The sequence below is a fragment of the Mastigoproctus giganteus genome, chromosome 9, assembly GCF_048544385.1.
Source record: "Mastigoproctus giganteus isolate SK-2022 chromosome 9, ASM4854438v1, whole genome shotgun sequence".
Taxonomy (NCBI): Eukaryota; Metazoa; Arthropoda; class Arachnida; order Uropygi; family Thelyphonidae; genus Mastigoproctus; species Mastigoproctus giganteus.
This window is the reverse complement of record NC_143583.1, coordinates 22,937,067-22,956,707: the sequence shown is the minus strand read 5'-3', so window position 1 is coordinate 22,956,707 and position 19,641 is coordinate 22,937,067. Positions and strand designations below refer to the sequence as shown.

The 19,641-nt window shown below is 37.2% G+C and overlaps 1 protein-coding gene across 2 annotated transcripts in view; it reads left to right on the top strand.

Annotated features, from left to right (window-relative positions):
• Positions 1-19,641, top strand: part of LOC150080088 (BTB/POZ domain-containing protein 2-like) — a 259,382-nt gene that overhangs the window by 36,863 nt on the left and 202,878 nt on the right. Inside the window, exon 1 of one of the 2 annotated variants that reach the window (XM_090381238.1) lies at positions 8,411-8,681. The exons of the other annotated variant lie outside the window; for it this stretch is intronic. Within the exon in view, the coding sequence (XP_090237364.1) occupies positions 8,628-8,681 (54 nt within the window). The 5' untranslated portion in view covers positions 8,411-8,627. Of the gene's footprint in view, positions 1-8,410; positions 8,682-19,641 lie in introns of those variants that run through there. 2 annotated transcript variants of the gene reach the window in all.

Below are 19,641 nucleotides of genomic sequence, written 5' to 3'. Positions count from 1 at the left end.
AATATTACAGTTGTAAGTTATATTTATCATAGTTGACAGTGTTTGCCATTGGGATTGTTGTTGTTGTAGTGGAGTTTTAGGAGCATCAGCGATTTAGACTATATTGTTCCGTGTATAATTTCTGTAAATTGCGTATGTTCTGTGGTCGATTCTGTTTGCTGGTCGAAAAACCCGAGTTTCCTGGAGAAAAAATCAAAACCATGCTACTCTAGCCTGAGACCAACTAACACAGCCACGTTGTGAAAAAGGCCCATTGAAATTTCTCACATCATCAACTGGACTCGAACTCAGGTCTTTTCCACCCAGTGTGGGAAGAATAGCGATTCTACCAACTGTGCTACCCACGAGGGCCCATTGCGATTGACACCAATCTGTGTTCCAGAAAAATATAAGTTCCAAGAGTTAGTCAAGAGTTGGAAAAATATAAGTTTACATACATACCCGATATACAAGGTTCAGCTAACAAAGAAACGAGAAATATTTTTTGCATCATTTATTATTTTAAATACAACAATTTTAATTTTTATCCCCTTCATCTCCAGCCGCGCCTGTGCAGCGCTCCATGATGTGTTCTTCTAAATGTCTGTCTCAAATCGCTTTTCTTTTAGATGGAATTTAATTTTCGGGAACAAATAAAAGATGCACGGTGCCAGATCTGAAGAATAAGGCGAGTGCCTCAATGTTGTGATCTTGTTTTTCTTTAAAAATTCTCTCACTCCGATAGAGAAGTGACACGGAGCATTGTTATCATGCAAAACCATTTGTCCGACCATAAATTGGGCCACGTCTTTCGAACTTTTCACAAAGTTTTCCTAAAATCTCAATGTAGAATTTCTGATTAACAGTCCGATTTGGCAGAACAAATTCATGATGAACAACACCACGATAATCAATTAAAAAGACAAACATGGACTTCGATCGAGAAATTCTTGCTTTCTTTAAACGGGGAGAAGCGGGAGTTTTCCACTGCATGCATGGACGCTTGGTCTGTGGATCATACTGAAAGACCCAGGATTCATCACCTGTTATCACTAAATCCAAAAATTTAATAACACTTCTTTTCTCTAAATTACAATCACTCATTTTTTGGCCGAAGGATTAAAACACTGATTCACTTAAAGAGGCATTTAGCACAGTTGAGTTAAAACTTAATCGATTGCAACGAAACAAAAATTGATCTGTAAAGAAAAAAAAGCTACAGCACGATATGAATGTTGTTGAAATGCGTAGCTGTAAGTGTTGGTAAGCAACGATTCTCGTTTCATTTTAGCCATACCTTGTAATATTCAAACTTGGGCACTCACCAAAAGAATGGAACAGAAGCTGAGAACTACACAGTGAAGAATGGAACGAATTATATTGGGAATCAGACTGTTAGATAAGCAGAAAAACACATGGATTAGGCAGCAAACTCAAGTAAAGGACATTCTTATCAAAACTAAAGAACTAAAATGGTCTTGGGCAGGACACATAGTTCGAAGACATGATGACAGATGGACTAAGAAAATAACAGAATGGTACCTAATAGGAGCTAGAAGAAAACCTGGAAGACAACGACGGAGATAGACAGATGAAATTCATGAGTTTGTGGGTAGTAAATGGATGGCCATTGCACAAAACAGAAGGAACTGGAAAGTTGTTGGAGAGGCCTTCATCCTGCAGTGGATTGAAAATGGCTGATGATGATGATGATGTAATATTCAAAAAACTGAAATACACAAATAGGAACTACCCCACGGTTCCACCTGAGAAACGGGCTTTAAGTTAAGAAATTCCTCCGGTCGCCTACGCAATTTGAACTTGGACCTATCCAAAAGAGTGGGGGAAGTGCAAATACAGAATTATTGCAATCTAAGAAACGAGGTCATCCATCGTAGGAGTTAAAAGAATCTCCAGTTTCTTCCTAATTTTAAAATTTAAGTTTGTTGATTTTGGCAAGCATATTGACACAATGCAAAAAACGCGAGACCTCACCACACACTTCTCACATCGATGAGAAGTACCATTTCTGCCCAGTTGTCTTCTATGAAAAATAAATATGTTTCATTAGAAAATTTTTTATCCATTATTTATAATTATTATATAAAAGAAAACTAGTTTGAATACCTTGAATTAATAATGACACGTAAGTCTGCTTCCGTGATATTAATATTTATTACACGCGAATTTATTCCTATATCTTTTTTTTTCAGTTGAGTTTAATTAATGTGTAAGCATAACACATATGAACCAAAAACCTTCGAAAACTATCCACAAATTTGTGAATATTTATACATGCAGTATCCCACATCTAATTGAGCAAGGGTACGCAGCGTGTACCACGATAATTAAGGCTGGCAAAGTATCACATGATATCATTAGATATGGCTTAACACATTATTGTCAGATGAAAAAAGTAAGTTTCATTGTGACAGCTGTGGTACTTGAGGAGCGATACATTTATTGATGTGGTGCCTAACATGAGACTTTACCTGAAAAGAATGTGTGTTTATTCTGAGGCATTAGCGTGAATACAACTCACTTCTGCAATGCTAACAAACGGTCAGTAATAAATATTCAAAAATATCGATGCTAACCTCTACGATTTAATTAGTGTTGAATAAATATAAAGCATGTAATTTGTATACAAAGTATACAAATTCCATGCATTATTTTTATTCAAAGAAATCACTACTTGATTGAATGCACTCATTATACCGTTCTAAAAGTTTCTGAAAAGAGTCAGCGAAGGCGCCCAAAGAGATGTTCAGTTTGGTCCTTAACGTTTTTCTTTATGTCTTCAACATCCTCTTGAAATGTCATTCCTTTGAGGGCAGTTTTCACCTTGGAAAAGAGGAAAAAATCCTCTGGTGCTAGATCGGAAGAGTAGGGTGGACGTTTGACCTGTATAATGCCATGTTTCCTCAAAAATATCTTCACAAGTGCAGAATGGGTGGAGTGTTTCCGTCGAACAAGAACCAGCTGCCTTTCTCTCGAAATTGTGGCCTCACCCAGGAAATACACTTCAGTAGTCTGAAGCATTTGCACCCAGAACGCAACATTGGCTCTCTCCCCTTCAGGTACAAATTTCATGTGAATCACACACCGTTTGTCTTAAAACATGATCAGCAGCATCGTCTTGATCCTGGACTTATTTTCATGAAACTTTTTGGGCCTTGGTGATGATTTGTAGTCTACTACATGCCCCTGATACTTCGTTTCTTTGGGTCGTACTGAAACACCCAATGCTAATCTCAAGTGACAATATAGTCGAGGAAATTAGGATTACCTTGACAAGTCTGGATGTAGTCTTCGCATGATGACCCTCTTGAATGCTTCTACTCATCTGTGAGGCTATGCAGCACAAAGTTTGCACAGACATTTATTTTGCCAACATCTTCATACATAATCTCAGGAATCGTCTCCTTACTCATCAGCCATCATTATGAGGGTCAAACAAGGATTTTTTTCTGCCACAATTTCCCGAACTTTTGCAACTCTGTCCTCATTTCAAGAGGTTGACAGACACTCACTCTTTGGAACATCCCAAACATCCTCACATCCGTCTTTAAACCGCTTATACCATTCAAAGACACTGGTACGACTTAACGTTTCATGACCATAAACAGTTTTTAACATTTCATACAGTTCTGTTTCAGATTTTCCCAGTTTAAAACAACTTTTCATATTCATTCGTTGCTCCATTGTAAACTGGTGACAGGAAACATTAACGCTACAAACGAAAATGGTTGTTGCTTGCAACCTGACAGCCTATTGGACAATCCCTGTGCCACCATCTATTGGAGAAAGCTGGAACATATCACTTCCGTTTATTTCAAACTCAACGAACATGACCGCGACAGCAACACACCAGAACTTTATTGCCACGCCTCCTATTTGTTTTTATATTAGCGTAAGTTTTAGCCATGTGCTTATAATTATCCAAATGATAATTATAAAATGTTAGAGACTTCTTTATAGTGATACCAGTTATCTCTATAAAGAAGTCTGACATTTTGTAATTATTTAGTTTTAATTTAGTGTTATAACCTGTCATTAGGATTGCATTACATACGCTTACGCTAGTTAATGTTAATTAAAATTAACACAGATTAAACACCGAGTTATTTTCAATAATAAATTCCCCCTGCCATTTTAAAGGCATTATTCTAAGTAAATGGGTAAAAGTACAATGAGAGGCATGACTAATTTTAACACCAACATGAAACAATCAAAGATATATCAAAAGTCCTTTCAATATATTCTATGAAGCTTGTTTAAGTAAATGTTGGTATTGTATAAGCATGTCTTAATCTTATTTGTATAGATTAGTAAACAAACGTGGTGGAGAATGGATGAGAAGGAGAATAAAACAACAAGGCCTCTCATGAGTCATCAGAAAGGTGTTCCTTAAATGTTAGCAAAAGAGGAAAGTGTTCTTATGTAAACATCTCCCGTCTTCGTTCTGGCGATAAAAGAGGTCCTGTAGTTTCATTAGCAAAATAAACACGTCATTCTCGATCCCGGAGAAGATTTAAAGGTACACAGAAAACAAATGAACGCCCTCCTCTTAAGGTATTTGCTCGAAAAGCTGGTTTAATATTTAATCTTAGTTTAATATCTAATCTTAATGTTGAAAACGCCATGATTTTTAAACCTAAATCACTGCACAAAAACAACATACAGAGAACGCTATTTTATAGGCTACTAAACAGCGGAAGTTGAAGCGGATCATACTTAAATAGGTCCGAGTTTCAAATTTCAGTAATGTTTAGATGCTTAAATGAATGCACTCTTAAGTTCGCCAGCACATGATAATGTGTTTATCAGTCATCTCAGGGAAGCTACCTCTAATCTGTGCGAGAAATTTTACTACCTAAAATATCAGAAATCGTTGATAAACTCATTAACAGATAACGAGCAAGAACTTTGCATCGATATACAGTAATAATAAGAAAAAAAAAAGACCATGTATTGATTTCTATACCCGTCTTACATTACCAACGTACAGAGAAGCGTGCTTTACAGGAGAGGGGTAATTGGTTTTTTTCCGGCGTCCATTAAAAAAAGATGAGCCTGCCGACTTCTTTTCTAACGTTGAAATCCTAGATGAGGGTAGAAAGAAGGTAACTGAATCGATATGTGTCCAGACATTTGCTGGGCATCGTAGGTCATGAGAGTTCATTAACTTTTTCATTCATTTAATAAAATTCCTTTAACAAAACCAAATAGCTTTAGATTCAGTAACCCGAAAATCCAACCACAGATCACAAAACTTCATGCCAAGCATAAAGTGCTTTCAGGTTTAAAGATATCCGTACATCTTCCAAATGATTGGTTAGTGCGCGGTTGACTCCTTGGCGAATACAATAGTGGTTTGTATTCAACTTGCAATACATAGAAAGAAATATTGAGACAATATATTGTTTCAATATTACTATCAAATCTTTAATTTCTGTCTGCAATACACTGACAGACTAGTAAAGGAATTTATTCTCTTGAGATAAATTATGTACCATGCTATCTGCGTGATCTATCTATAACTTTATCACCTTTTAAGGTAATAAAGCTTTAACTTAACTTAAGAAAGTATACAGTATGCTAAAATGTAAAGGGCAACTGACCACATTAATTACTATCAAACCTAACATTACTCAAATATCGTATTTCGTGAGCTACGAAATCCCACAAGTCTGCTCTTCTTGTCGAACATTGGAATCCTCTGGGTTCCTATTACTTTAAATAGTTCATGTAAATAAGATCTGCATAGTGTGATGCTGGACAGATATTACTTACACAGATTTCATAGTCAATTTATATTGCGAGGATGGTCCATGATTTGGTACAATTTTCGACCACTCCTAAAAATAGATTAAAATAAATTCTTTACAAATTTCAAATACGTTTCTCATATTAAAAGTTTAAGTTACTTCGACGTCTTTTTAAATATATTCAAAAACGTTTTTAAGAATTTCTTAAAACGATTAGGAAGAACTGGCTGAATTTCCATCTCATCCGACTTTTACTATTCAAGCGAAACAAGTATTCTACATAAATATATTAAACTATTTAAAATTTTTGTCTTCGTGACAGCCAAGCTTTAAATTTGAAATAACCCACCAGAAACTTCGATCTAAAATAATCATGTTGCTCATTACTAGACCGCACTTAACATCTGTACTTTTGATTGGTCATGTTTGGGGCCAAGGTGGAAGGCTGACTACCACTAACCTTCTTCCTGCGATGGCAAAGAAGTGCAAGTCATAGCACCTCGTGAGAAACCCAACTAAGCTTGCACTACTTAACATATGCGTCCTTTAAATGGGAGAGGTTAACAGGATGTTTTCTTATGATTACCGGAAGTCCATAAAGTTAAGTCAACGTTTCTGACCTTTAATCCCCACGACTTATTTCATCTTAGAAGTGTCACACTTCCTGTTCGAAAAGTTGATGATTTAGGGGGCGTCGTGAGCTTTTGCAGGAAACCTTTCATGTATATGGCACAAAGAATTTCTGTAAAAAACTCAACATACTTATCATAGTTCTTTATGGCAGTTATATCGCATTCGGAGAATTTTAACCCAACACGCCTCAAAATAGTTGGCGTTTTTTATTCTCATATTTTTGCATTCATCTTTGATGAGATTATTTATATTGTCACATCCTGGGACGGAGCAGATCATACAACAAACTTTTCTATTACGTGAATACATACATTACAGTTCCATTAGCATAAACCTGATAACCGTTTCTCCTTCAAGATGGGATTTGAACACAGACACTTTCAATATAGTGTGGAAGAACGTGGCTACTATACAACTCATTGGGGTCCTTTTTAAAGAACCTGTTTAGAAACATTAATAATAAGTAGCACCTCCCCACTTTTATGGACAGCCTCGTTGTCACTCCAAAGGATGTTAAGAGCTAGCATGGGGCCGAGACAAATAGCCTTACGGGACTCACTTTTTAGGTTCAATTCCTCTTTTCCATAACTTAATTAAACCGTAAAATTATTATTTTAAACGGCGCCAGAGGTTATCTCTCATATCCGTATCATTTATTATGTCTATAAAATGTGTCCACTGGCAATTTGGATGTCGTGCGGGCTGAAAAACTCGGTAAAAACATTACTCCCTCCTCCTGAGATTGGCTAAATACTGCCCTTGTTGAAGAGGACTTCAGAAAATCCTCTTTTTGTCTACGAGAATCGAATCCACACTTCTCCAAATGAGTAGCATACATCGAGGACCAACTTCGGACATTGTAAGAGAGGCAGTGCTTCGATGTCTCCTTTTTCGTGTCCGACGCCGCTGACCTGGATCCTTCCTTACATTCTCCCCTACACGTCTCTGGTCACATTGCCAATTGCTTTAACTGTGTTGAAATAGGTAAGGATTTGATTATCGTCATTAGCTAAAGCTGAAGGATACTTCACGTCGAGACGGAAGGAACTTTCGTGAGCTTCTTGCCACCGAGTTAGTCAGCAGCATTGCGTGGTTTCTTTCTCCTAGAATCTCGTAAAACCGATTTAGAGACACAGAAACACACTCACGATGAGGTACAATGGTTCTAATTATAGAAGTGACCTAGTTACAGGAGTTATATTTTGGCTTCACTCAGAACTTTTTTTTTTTAAATTTTGCCCCTCGTCAGTTTAGTACAGACATCCTCCAATTGATCGGAAGGAAATACTATGGTACTTTATTCAGTGAATTGCCACTAGTTAATTACGGGAACAGCAAGTTCCCACTAGTCAGTATTGTTACTTCCAGCATGCCACTAATTCATAACATTGCTCACTACACTAATTAATATAGGGTTTTCAAATACGATAACAGAAAAAAACAGTACAGGATATTTCTAAATGTTACTATTGCTCTGTCCAAAAGGATTAATATTTTTATCTCAGGATGATTATCTGACATCATCGAAAGATCTGAAGAAATTGAAAATCAAAACTAGAAAGATTTTAATATCGATTTAATTTTAAGTCTAATATTAAGGAAGTGAATAATTCGAAATCTTATCTTGTCTGTATATTACCTCCTTCACCAATAATCAAAAGAGGATAAAAGAGAATGTGAGAGAGAGAGAGAGAGAAAATTAAAATACACATTAATGAAAGCTAAACAAATGCATAATAAGTATTACTTGTGTACATTTTTTGAAAAGCTGAACACCTCCTAAAAACATCTTTTAGAAAGAAGCAGGCTAAAGCACCAAGAGCAGATGGAGAACCCAGATAAAGAGATAAAACAAGAGAATCCATTACGACAATGATTCACTGTTTTTATCGCTCCACGCCAACGTCAAGTACAGACAACGAGGGCGCAGGCGCAGGGCTATAAATACCCCACTTTACCAAGATTGTCACTTTTTCTCGTGCTTCCCTTCACTCCTCTTGTTAAGAGTAGCGTCGGTATGTGGCAAATCCGTGCAGGGTGTAGTGTCTATCGAGTCTCTCCCAACAGCGTTTAGTCTTCGCAGTGGTTCCAGGAGACAATGGACAATTAATCGAAGACGCTATTGAGAATATTCACTGTGCAAAAGGAGTCGTCGTAGCAAGGTAAATAGCGACTGGATATCCTCTAAGAAGACTGATATAGTAATGAGAACATATTCAATTTTGATGCCTATAAGAATCTGACATGAAAGCGACACCATCACATCCTTCGAATCTTCAAGATTCAAGCAGTTTAGAGGTGAGTGCTAGGAATAATTTTGTGAATAAATAAACCAGTTATTCGCATATAACTTTGGAAATAACGGAACTAACAAACAAAGGATGCCAATTAAATATTTCAGATTTCGTGGATCAATACTTGTTACGCAATGTATTAACCAATTCAAACTTTAAAATTGCCATGAATTTTCTACAACAGAAAGAGTTCAATACCAACCTGCCCAAAAAAAGTAAAACTAAGTTAAAAATTAAATATATATATATCTCCAAGGCGTTATTTTTATGCGTCTCCTATAAAGGAGATTTTTCTATCTGTTATAAAATACTGACGATTAAAATGAGGTGGAAACAGTCTCTTTGGAATATCTACATATTTCTTCCTCATGCAAGATGCCATTTATTTTACCGCATAGCTGACTTGAGGAAGGCAAGAAAAAAGAAAACACGCCATGTTATTGAAATTTATTTTCCCCTAGTGTCTATCTCTGTACGTTAGTGAGCCTCAATAATTTTGATGCCCAGCCATCAATTTTCCTGCTTGTTCTATGGCAAGCGGTTGCCAAACATTTAATATCGTCCTGATGTTCACATATTTTTCCACAAAGTAAAATAACAAATAAAGCGATAAGTTTAGAGAAGATGATTAATAGAGGCAGGGCTTTAAAGTGATATAAATCTTGAATCGAATTGAGAGAAAAAATATTGTTTTTCAGAGGAAACTTCTAAAAAAATCCGATAATATTTTTATTCCGAATCGGAATGATTTAGTGGACTAGAGAAATAGCACTTTATCAAAATACCATTGCATTAGTATCTGTGCAAGGTATGCTTGCATATAAATATATAATGTAATATATAATGTAATATATTATATATTTAAAGGATGTGATGCGTAATTTAATACGATAATGTTATTGAATTTTTCTGTTTCGTTTGAATATTTGTAGAGAAACCGGGTACTCTACCACTTGTTAGGTTTTTCTCAGTGAGAGACCCGGGGGTAATTGTGCAGTCATACATGAAATTCGCTGAGAAGTGCAGACATGCTGCCAGGACAGCTTGCAGGGTTTTATCAATGATGTACAGAAACTTTGCTAGCAGGGATAAGGGGTTGATTATCCTTTTGTACAAGGCCATGATTAGGGCGCATCTTGAGTACTGTATACAGCACTCACTTTAGGAAGAAGGTAAATCTGCTGGAAAGGGTGCAGAGAAGGGTAACCAAATTGGTGAAGGTAACAAAAGGATGCTCTTACCTAGAAAGGCTTCATTTCTACAAATTGCAGCGTCTCGAGACTAGGCAACTGCGGGGAGATCTGACTGAGGTGTTTAAAGCCTTGAATGGATTGAGTAAGCTGATACTCAGTAAATTAATAGCATTCTTCCATTCGGAGACTACAAACATGGGGCATAAATTCAAGTTGAAGAAGGATGGTTGCAGGATAGATATGTTGAAATTTGCCTTCAGCCAGCAGGTGTTTGATTGTTGAAACAGGCTTCCCTCTGTTGTTATGGATGTGGATGGTTTGAATAAATTCAATGAAGAATTAGACAAATCATTGGACTGTAAGAATGGGTGAACTGTGTTTTTTTTTTTTTTTTTTTTTTGGCTAATGATTCCTTTAGATGGTTGGCCGTTGCACGACTTGAAGTCGGGCAGTCGCAGGCCGTGATGGCACGTTGGTTTAGTATGTCACGCAGTGTTGTCTCGGCACTATGGAAGCAGTTTCAGGAGACAGGAACCATTACAAGAAGAGCTGGCCAAGGACGCCCGAGAGTTACAACAACCAGAACAGACCGCTATCTGGTTCTAAGAGCAAGACGGAACCTTACGATTCCTGTCATCAACTGTCTCTTGAGGTTGCTGAGGCCACAGATGAGGCCATTTCTAACGGGACTGTGCTAAGAAGGCCGTTCAAGTGGACTCTACAGAAGGAAGCCAGTGGTTTCTATCCCAGTAATCCCCCCCCCAAAACCACCGCAGAGCTCGTCGAAACTGGCGCCATGAACGTGTGACTTGGAGCCCTGACAAATGGGGGTACAGTGCTGTTGTTCTCTTACGAGTACCGTTTTAGCCTACAAATAGGGTCTAGACGTTATTTCATCTGGTTACAACGAGGAATGCGCTACCATCCCTCCAACATCAAAGAAAGGGACACTTACAGTGGAGGCGGTGTTCTCGTGTGGGGCGGAATAGTGGTCCTCAGCCGCACCTCTCTTCATGTTTTTGATATGGGTACCGTAAAGTACCCAGAACAGACCCTCAAATCCTATGTGCGGGTTTTTACGGGTGCGGTTGGCCCGGATTTTCTCTTTATGCACAACAAGGCCATTGCACATGGGCCTCAAGTGGTGGAAAAATATCTTGAAATTGAAGATATCGAACGACTGCCGTGGCCAGCACAATCAGCAGATCACACTTCGCAATTTAGCATTATCGGGAATTTTTTTCAGAATGTTTCACCTCTTCATTATTTAATACGATTTATCTTTATACACTCAGTTATGTTTTGCAACAGAAACATTGAGAAGTTTGATAATGAATTAATTAATCATTATTCAAAGAACATTCAGTGTGATCTACTTACGTTACAAGGGAATGCCTCAATGTCAGGAATATTAGTTCTGGAATATTAATTGAGAAATATTATTGCATAATTATAAGTATAAACACATAAAATAAAATTTAAAACATACATAGTACATGACGGCAGATTCATAAATTCACACGCCCTACACACGATATCCACACACAGGAGAAGAAATTTCAAATAGTGATGCTCGAATCACTAATTTCATTCTATTTTTATTTTAAAATAATACAATGACTGTAGTATGGATTTTGGTCAAAAGCAAACGCTTAAAAATTCAAAATATTTACATCCTAATTCAAAATACTGTATTACCTAATCACTGTAACAAATCAGCTCTGGCCTGACCATTGCCTTATATAATGGGATAATCACCTCCTTATCCCATTGTATAAGGCAATGGTCAGGCCAGAGACTATGCTAGAAACGTTCCTGTATATCATTGAAAAAACCCCATGAGCTGTCCTGGTAGCCTGTCTGCATTGCTCAGAAACTTCATATCTGATTGCACAATTGCCCCCAGATCCTTTTCTATTTTCCATTACCCTGAGTGCAGTACCACACAGCTGTATATTACTCTGGGGACCGCTACCCATATACAATACATTCCATTTATCAATTTTAAACTTCAACTGCCATTTCTCAGCCCAGCTGCCTAATTTTTCTAGATCCTGTTGTAGAAGCATACCGTCATTCATGTCATTAACCACCATGCCAACCTTTGTATCGTCTGCGAACTTGGACATTAAGCTTGATATGCCTTCATCAATAATGATAAATATAGAAAACAACAATGGCTCAACACCGAACCCTGGGAAACTCGATTAATAACATTAGTCCACGAAGAGCAGTGTCCATTGATCACCACTTTCTTCCTCTCTCACCACACCATCCCTTTACCTATAGCAACAACTTTCCCTTATTGCCACACTGCTCCAATTTGTAAAGCAGTATATTATGTGCAACAGTATCAAAAGCTTTCCGGAAATGCAAGTATATGATATCAAAATTATTTTTTGCATCCAGTTCCTTTATGACCACATCGAAGTATCTTTCAGTGATCTTTATCGAGGGGGAACCGGATAAAGAAAATAAGTTTCCAAATACAAGTACCTGCGAAAAATGAACGACAGTAAAAGAGGAAGAAGCAATTGACATATGTTTCAAAAGGGATTTTGTTATAAGCAAAAAGGCCCATGTGCTCTGGATTCATATATTCAATAAAGTGGCACAATACTTTATTGAAAGGGTTTTTGTTATTTCTAAAAAAAGATGAATAACATTAGTCTGCATCAATTTCCTCCCTGAAATTATTTCAGGAAGGGGAAATAGGCTGGCCGGGCATAAATCCATAACCGCAGGTTATGGATTTATGCATTATTTATTTACACCGAAAGAACAGAATTCATGGGATACCTGGTTCCTGGGCAATGCGACGCTGTTACCCCTCTCGCTAGCGGACGAACCCACCGTTTGGCAGGTATATAGGTACACAGCAGAACTGCATTCACGTAGACGGTAATTCGATGTCATTATGGATAAAGGTCGTGAGTTAACCGACTTTGAAAGGGGAATGATATTGGGTGCCCGACGCATGAGTCACTCTATCGCGGAGGTGGTACAGAAATTGCAAGATCCCTGTTCGATAGTATCAACAGTGTATCCGAAATACGCCATTTCCGGAATAACATCTCATCGTGGACAGCGCGGTGGGCGGAGAAAGGGATGAACGTGGCCGTCGATGTCTATCTCGGATTGTTTCAGCCAACCGGAGAGCGACAGTGCCACAAATCACCACCTACTTCGACGAGGGAGGTGCCAGAAACGTCTCCACCAAGACCATCAGGCGACCACTAGCCGAAATAGGTTATGAGAGCCATCGTCCCACTAGAGTTCCATTTCTAACACCATGACGCTGGACGCTAGGCTTCAACTGGGCGAAAGAACATCGGCACTGCACCTTGGATGATTGGAGACGGGTCTCCTGGTCCGATGAGTTTCGTTTTCAGTTATTTCGAGCGGACAGGAAGGTGCGTATCTGGCGAAAACCGCACGAAGCTATGCACCCGTCATGTCAACAACGAACTGTTCAGGCAGGTGGACGGTCGGTAATGATCTGGGGCATGTTCGAGTGGCACACGTTGGGACCTCTGGTACGTCTAGACGCATCTCTGAATGGGTACCAGGTTACGTGTCCATCCTTGCAAACCATCTGCATCCCTTCATGGTCATTGGGCACTCACAGGGTAATGGACTCTTCCAGCAAGACCATGCGCCTTCCCGCAGAGTCGTGGTGACTAGAAATGGTTCGAAGAGCATTCCCCAGATTTTACCACCATGGAATGGCTTCCCCGTTCACCAGGCAAACCCTGTGAAGTATCGTTGGGATGTTGCGGAAAGGTCCGTTCGAGCTTTGGATCCTCCTCCCAGGAATGCGACGGAATTATGGACAGCGGTGCAGCAAGCATGGATGGAAATACCTGTAGAACGCTTTCGTGAACTAGCAGACTCAATGCCTCGCCGTGTGACTGTCCTTATCCAGGCGAAAGGTGGGCCTACCTGTTACTAGGTAGGTATCCAATGAAATCTGTCCACTCAGTGTATTTATTTACGTAGTAATTCAGCTTTTAATGCGATTCAATTGCTGAAATTATATCGCACCACCATCATATTAAAAATAATGAACAATCGCAACATCCCAATTCGAATCCTTTACCGAAGAAGGGATTCCAATTCGCGAACTTTATTTCTTAGACACATATCCACTCCATCCCACTGACCAATCCAATAGCAAGGGTTTCCATTTTGGCATTATTTAGCTGATAGCCACTGCTTGCAGACAGCAATCAGCTATCAGGGCTCAGAGCTATTGCATTATCTAATGAAAATATTCAAACCCAAGAATATTTTTAGATTATACAGTTATTTAAAAAACCGTATTCATTTTATTCTGCAAATGAAAGCACTTCCCGAATTCACATAGACAAATTAAAATATTGTCTTTGATCACATAACTGCAATAAGTTAGTCAGCAGACAACTGAGCCTGCTGAGTATAGAATGCATACGTCATATTAATTATCCTTGAACACTAAGGGCCATGTCTAATGCTTTCAATTCAAAAAAATCTATCATGTGCAATGTCCCGAGGATGCAGATTTATGAGGTACTACTATATCAGTTTTTAATATTACATACCTTCTAAAAATGCATATAACGATATCACATTCGCCTCAAAATGGAACAGACCTCGTAGTTTTTTCTCTACTACAAGAATTTTTTATGACCCGGAAGAAGGACAACAAAACACGAACATGGCATGCTGGAAACCCGAAGAGATGGCAATTCTGGTTACAGCAATACGAATCGTTTTACTTAAGCCTTTTCTTGTAAAGTAAATTTCTACAAAAATTAATGTCATACATCAATAATAAAACGAAAATTTGGAAGAGGGTCAACTTATCAATGGCAAACGGCCTTTGTGTATTCGCTCTGACCTTCATCAGTAAGTGAAAACAAGGTTCTTTTTATCATTTATTTTTCATATTAAGTAGGTTAAATGGTCAAAATATAACGGAAAGCGTAAATTTACCACTATTACTAATGTGCGGGTAGGTAATCCAAGTTTATGCTTACCACCATGAACATTGAACTAGTGACCGCGATTTCAGAAAGAAGATAACATCTTTATGAAATCTGCTTTTCATTTTCATTGCCACTTGACATAATTCCCACATAGGTTCTGAGTTTGTATTGATGGTACAGTATTAATAAATTAATTATTGCTGTTTTTATGCATTTCACAATGACTATAGAAAAACAAGGAAGTCTTCCCGTTATTGAAATATTTCAAAAGTTGCAAAACAAGAACAAGACCTTGATTTGTGGTCTGGAGAAGTGTAGAAATACTTTTAAGAATTTACTGAATTTAAAACAGTGCTTATTTTTATTAACTAACATCAAAAATTAATTGCAATAATCCGAACTGATATGCAAAACGAACATTTTGAACGATTACAGGGTTGATTATTTTTCTTATTGGTGATGAAATCGTATTTTCCCACGTTGAATGTTCAACTTATCTCTTGAGCTTGCACTTCAGGCGACTCCTTCAAGCATGGCTAACTTTTACCTTCGCCGATCTCAATGCTCAATTAGCGTAACTTTAAGAGATTGTTGACAGTAGAAGACCTCAAATTACCATCACGATTTATTCCGAGATGGAATATTAATAGTTTATTGCCAGCATTCATGCCTTGGGTGCAGGGACACTGCTTTTCAGGCATTGTCACTCAGACTATCTATCTGTCACGGCACTGGGTTTTTACTCAACAACTAGGAAAGCTACACTAATGTGTTCATAAAAACGTCCATTGGAGACGTGAGTCACCAAAAATGAGGAAATAAGTAATGTGTATCTGTTTAGCGGAACGATGAAAGAAAAATACAGATGCAAATTGCTGAAATCATCTCCGTGTTAAGAAATTAAACTCGTGGACAGGTGAGGACCTTGTTTTAAGCAGTTTATTCGAATATATAACTATGAGTATGATTTACTTGTTATTTATGCATGTGTCTCAATTACAGTAATCCCATAATAATGTAACTCCTTCTATATACCTAATAAATATATATACGAGTAGAATACACAAATATTTGCTGGTCTCTTCAAATCACCGTACTCCAGCAAAGGGTTTAACCCACACATTGTCTCCCCCTGCAAATTTTTCACCATTTATGAAAATAAACTTTAATTTATATAACAGAAATTATTTATCATACCGATTGCAATGTTTCGAATTTGCATATAAATTACATTTATTTGACATACTTTGACTACCTAAATAGCATTACCCGAATTGCAATTTGAAAGGAATCAAAATTATTTTAAGTTCTTAGGGAAACTGCTTCAGCTCATCTACGTTTGTATAAAAACTCGATTTGTAATATGATAATATTACATATAGTAATGTACCATTAATATCCGGACACCTCTCCATGGATGGAGAACAGGTCCTATGCATGCAACACGTCGCAGAACCTGCTATAAATATGCACACCGGGCTTCGAACAGATAATTGCAAAAGCGGGCATGCAAGATGACACGTTCAACAGAATTGATCTCAACAAAAGCTAGATGCCGATTAACATGGTGTAAGGAGCGCGAATCCTGGACTGTAGAGCAGTAGAAAACAGTTCTATGGACAGACGAGTTGAGGTTCGCACTCTACCAGTCTGATGGCCGTTCCTGGGTGTGGCGAATGCCAGGGAAACAGTTCCTTTCTGATTATATCCTCCCAACAATGAAATCTGGTGGAGGCAGTGTCATGGTATGGGGCTCCTTTTATGGTTTGGGCTCGGGTCGTAACAGAGTGGTTTGAGAACATCGGTGTGGAACAGTTGGATTGGCCAGCTCAGAGTCTGATTTCAACCCTATCGAGCATCTTTGGGATGTATTGAATCATCGGATACGTGCACGTCCAGATCGCCCAAAGAACAAGGCCGAACTGGTGGCTGCGTTAAAAGCCGAGTGGAGGAATGTATCACCTGACATTTATAAAAAGCTGGTTGAGAGTATGCCGCTAAGATTGAAGGCCGTCATAAAAGCAGAAGGTTTCAGCTCAAAATATTAAATGACACAATAAAAGCTCTTTTTTTTTTTTGCTAAATGATTAATTGGAAATTAATCATTTAACAAGACTTGGACCGTCGGTCTACTTTACGCTTTTAGAGGATCTCGGGCTATGGGATTAAGCGGATCATTACAATGTTAGAGAAATTAAATCTCTGTGTCGCTGAGTTCAGTAAATTTTTCTCTTGAAATTCTTTAGTGATTGTCGCCATATTATTTCCAGCCAAGGAAATAAAGAGAAAACACTATAAGATACCCTTATTTATAAATTCAAAGGGAGTGATTTTATGTCAGTAAAATTGATTAAGACTTAAAAGAAATGGCACCCAGAGAAAATATATTCAAAGTTCAAGGTTGAAATCTTCCTATTCCACACCATCAGATTTACTTTAAAAAAAAAAAAAAAATCACAAACCACTTTCAAAAGGAATTGTAATATATATTTGTTTTAAAGGTCTCATGCAATTCATCGATTTTTAAATGTTTCATAATACGCAGAATTGTTTCCATGGAATAATTCCAAGACATAGAAAACAGAAATATTTTTAAAATCACCTCTGGAAGGAATTTCAAGGCCTGATTCAGTGAAAATGAGGCATGGAATACATTCTCATTCCTCGTCTTCTATTCCCAATCCTCTCCCACTATTTGTGAGGCAATGATACAATAATATATTTTATTATCGAATCATTACCTCACAAATATAATGGCATTTGTATAATAAATATTTTTTATTTAAGTTAATTTAAAACTTTTTTTCGATCACTTTCATATGTTATTTACATAAGACTTGGGGCCCAGGCCAAATGGCCCTACTTGGCGCCTCCGTAGCTAGGAGCAGCAGTGTGTAGCACACGCTTCTTGATTAGACCGGGGTTCGAGCCCGTGACCACCAAATACGAAGGAAACTGAAAGGTCAGGGAATGACCACCACATATCCCTGGAGCAATATGACCTTAGTTGCTAATGCTCCTAAAAACCAAACAACAACCCTACTGCCCCCTCCTCTCCCCTATCTGGGCCTGCATAGAACTATATAAACTATCATTAATTTATGGAAAATATCCTGTGACAACGATAAATTGAATCACAGGACTGTGTTTTTATCAACTTTGTCAACTTTTATGACTGCTTTATCATTAAAATATGGAGTATTATGCACGTTACAGCAATAGCAACACCATTCCTATAAGTTCTGTCTTGATAGCACTTTTTTGGTTCAATCTTTGGTTTAATCGGATAATCTTTACTGTTCACCTTTCCTGCATTGTAAATAGTTTATCTTAGTCATTTACGAAGGGAATTCCTTAAAAGAGGTTCTACAAGAGTACCTGGTATCAAGACCAGAGGTAGTACTTGACCGATTTTTTTATGCTCTTATTTGTTCTTCAACCAAATTCAAATATTTAGGTAAAAGGAAGAAATACCAAATTAACAGCGCAATCAGATAAGGTGATTTTCCTCATATTATTTCCATATATTTCTTGATAAAGGAACCTTCAAAGATCCATTATGTATTGCACACAGTACATTATTTTATGACAAAATAATTGCATAAGATATAAATCATTGTGAAGGACCCAATTATAATAACTGCCCCTTGGCAGAGAAAATAATATAATCGGGGAAAGGTTTTTCAGGTAATCTTTTTTGTTTTATTTTTAAAAGGTGATAATTATTGCCATTTATATTTTCCAAGTGAATGTTTATAAATATTGATGCATTGCAAATTTCCATTTTATTATCAATATTCCGAGTTTTTCCATTAATTTAAGACAGAACAAGTTACCAAAATAATTATCGTCAGTAACTCTAATAAATATAACAAAAAGTAATAAAATAAAATTTAACGATTGAAAGGGAACAAATCAAATTTTGTTAAAAAAAATTTCAAAATTAATTTTATGTATAATTTGATGTAATTTATCACAACTCCAAAGAGCTTAAAGTTTACGCCAATAGATGGTGCTACAGGTCTAAAATTCTAAAATTTGTTAGAAACATGAATATTTCATTAACGCCATTAAACTCTTGATGATATATATATAAAAAAAAAAAAAAAGGAGAAAGAGAGAAATCTGAGTTATACATAATTGTTATGACAAAAAGCTGTTTTACTTTTTCTCTTCGGTATTCCCTAGTTCTAATACATGAGAACGTTAACCCCGGGGTTGAATTTGTTTGTTTTAGCAGTAGGCGGGTCGAATGTAAATATTCCTTTTTGGACAGAAGCCAATCTGTGGAAGTCGCACGTGTATAAACAAAAGCCTAAGGGAAATCAGTCTTCCCGTTGGTTTATCCTAATTACACTTAATTTTTTGATGACTTTCGCTATTTTAGTAGACTGGCTATATAATTAGTGGATTTAATTAAGCGACAAATGGTGAATCAACGTGGAAGTGAACCACTAATATACAGGATGGTACAGATATCTTGTGACTTTTTTTCCCTCATTCTTTATATTTTTCATTCATCGAGATAACCATTATTTATTTGTTTTAGATAGCTGATAGGCGTTTATATTCTATTGAGACACCGCTGGTATTGAGTAAGTGGGCTCATTAAAGATCACAAACAAGAAATACTGTAAAAGATTGTCGAGAAGATTTTGCTGAAATGGAACATAAGCTGTTTTCACAGGATCTAAAAGAAAATCATTTTAATTTGCTATTCCAAAAATTGAATTGAATCTTTTAAGCTATATTTGTTAACGAGCTATGTGACGTTGACGTACAAAAAAGAAGCGAAGCATGTGCC